Source organism: Leuciscus leuciscus (genome assembly GCF_965113295.1).
Source record: "Leuciscus leuciscus genome assembly, chromosome: 13".
Taxonomy (NCBI): Eukaryota; Metazoa; Chordata; class Actinopteri; order Cypriniformes; family Leuciscidae; genus Leuciscus; species Leuciscus leuciscus.
In genome coordinates, this window is record NC_138737.1 from 41204408 (window position 1) to 41206907 (window position 2500).

At 39.2% G+C, this 2500-nt stretch overlaps 1 protein-coding gene across 3 annotated transcripts in view; it reads left to right on the forward strand.

Moving 5' to 3' along the window:
• Positions 1-2500, forward strand: part of fgd (faciogenital dysplasia) — a 74003-nt gene that overhangs the window by 65729 nt on the left and 5774 nt on the right. For all 3 annotated transcript variants that reach the window (XM_082187385.1, XM_082187386.1, XM_082187387.1), the window contains 3 exons: positions 1-98; positions 1793-1885; positions 2181-2260. The exon at positions 1-98 is cut by the window's left edge and continues 49 nt beyond it. In XM_082187385.1, coding sequence (XP_082043511.1) covers positions 1-98; positions 1793-1885; positions 2181-2260 — 271 coding nt within the window. The remainder of the gene's footprint in view (positions 99-1792; positions 1886-2180; positions 2261-2500) is intronic.

The following is a 2500-nucleotide window of genomic DNA, read 5'->3' on the forward strand; positions in this document are numbered from 1 at the left end:
AGGACATTGTTAATCCAGCTAATGAGTTTATTAAAGAAGGTCACATCAAGAAGATGTCAGCGAAGAACGGCACTGCACAGGACCGATACCTCTATCTGGTGCATCTCTTTAGCTTTTTATCAGTTATCAATGTCTAATAATTCTTCTTGCTTCAAGGGTTATCATGGCTTGTGGCTTGTTGAAGCAAAACTAGAACGGTTGGTTCACCCAGAATGAAGTTGATGATGCTCTTTTCTCATACTATGAAATAGAGCTGCACGATTAACCGTTAAAAGACGGCGATCTGGACTCAAACACCAGTGATCTTACTCCTCAATAATAGTGACTCTGCTCTGTCTATTAAACCTGTGATCACAGAGAACACTCAGATGTGTGTTCTGATCCAGAGAGAGCCGTAGTCATGAATGAAACAGCTTCACTAACAGTCTTTTCAACATCACAGCATCATTATTTCTGTCTTACAATCCCTCAGATTATCACAGAAGTGCTGGGAGAAAAGACTATAGTTAAGATAAAAACACTGATGTCTACAGTAGAGATCACAATACAGCAAATCAGCTTTTAAAAGTAACTTGATGCTTCAAATAAAGATTGTATTGATTACATCGTTACACCAGTAGGTGGCGACAGGAGACTGTTCAAATATGTGCTTATCATTGAATCATTCACTCAAGAGATTCATTCAGAAACACTGATTCATCCAGTAATGAAACAAGTGAAGTCTTTATGAGTGAGTCATTGAATCATTCACTCAAGAGATCCGTTCAAAAACAACAGCTGTATCTGAAATCTCATACTTCCATACTATATAGTAGACGGAAAAACTGTAGGTGACAGAAGTAGTATGTCTGAATTCACAGTAGTCATAAAAGAGTAGGCTAAAATTACCCAGATTACCTACTACTTCCAGTGAGATTCTGAAGTGTGTATATGATGAACACTATCCCATGAGGCCACGGGAGAGGATTTATTCACTCATATAGGATTTATGAGTTTTCGGACGCAGCCACTGATTCATCCAGTGATGAAACAAGTGAAGTCTTTATGAGTGAGTCATTGAATCATTCACTCACACCTGTTTTTTGTTTTTTTTATATATAATTAAAATGAATTTTAAAGCTGCCGTCGGCAAATTTTTTTTGATCATATTCAGTGAAATCGACACTATAATCCGACAGAACAACATAAATAAGGTGGTTTTAGAAAAAACCCCGAGCTTCTAACTCCACCTGGAGCGTGTTATTTGTTTTGCAAAAATCCACCGCTCCCGGATCATCGGGTCCAATCAGCGCAGGGGGGGTGTGAGATCTGACTGTCAATCACAGGTCGTGCACACGCCACAGATCCCACTCCCCCCTCGCCATAGTCTTCATCCGAGACTTGTATCTCGCTTTCAAAACACTAACAAATCAAATAAGCTCATTTAGAGTGCTAAGTCCCCTCAATCTTCCAGGGTTGCCGACGGCAGCTTTAACAATATTTTTTAAATAGACTGCAGCAATTAACATTTTGTCAGAACCTCAGTAAATGACGTTATTTTGTGTAGTCTGTTCACAATCGCGGGAGAATCATGATCTCTTTTAAACAAATAGTTGTGATTCTCAATTTATCCACAATCGTGCAGCAGTTAAGCTGAAAAACAAGGGTATTTATTCACACATATACTGGTAAACTTCTGGTTCTGGTAAACTTCTCCTTGAAAGAATCTGCTCGTTTATTACAGCTTAACACGTTTATTAGATAATGAATACACAGAAGGATTATGTTGATGATGATGTTTCTGTTTTGACAGTTCAACAACATGGTGCTGTATTGTGTGCCCAAGCTGAGGCTGATGGGACAGAAGTTTAGCGTTCGAGAGCGCATCGATATCGCCGGGATGGAGGTACGACTCGTTCGTTCATTCAGCTGCATGTTCTCTTTTATGTTTTTGTACATATGTTAGTAATGTTCATAATCTTATATTATTTTTCTATATACTGCTTCTGCTGTTCAGATTATTCATATTAAATACCCATTCATATTTATTATCAACTGTATATATGTAAATAACTGCTACAAATGCACTGCTGGTCAGACGCTAACTGTATTTCGTTGCCTTGTACTGTAACATGTGCAATGACAATAAAGTTGAATCTTAATCTTATGTCTTCATCTTATCACATGCTGCTTTTCTCCAGGTTCAGGGAAACGTCAAGCAGAACGTCCCGCACGCGTTCACCATCATCGGCAAACAGCGCTCGCTCGAACTGCAGGCCAGGTGAGGCCTAACCCTAACCCCTAACCCCTAACCCCTAACCCCTAACCCAACACCCTGATATCATTCAGCATTATGACCGAATCTCAATATTCTGTCTGATGGTGTTCTTGCTGCTGAAATTTGACCTGTCGACCCCCTTTTTGATCATAGATCTGAACTTAAAGGATTAGTTCACTTCAGAATTAACATTTCCTGATAATTTACTCTCCTCCACTTCATCCAAGATGTTCATGTCTTTCT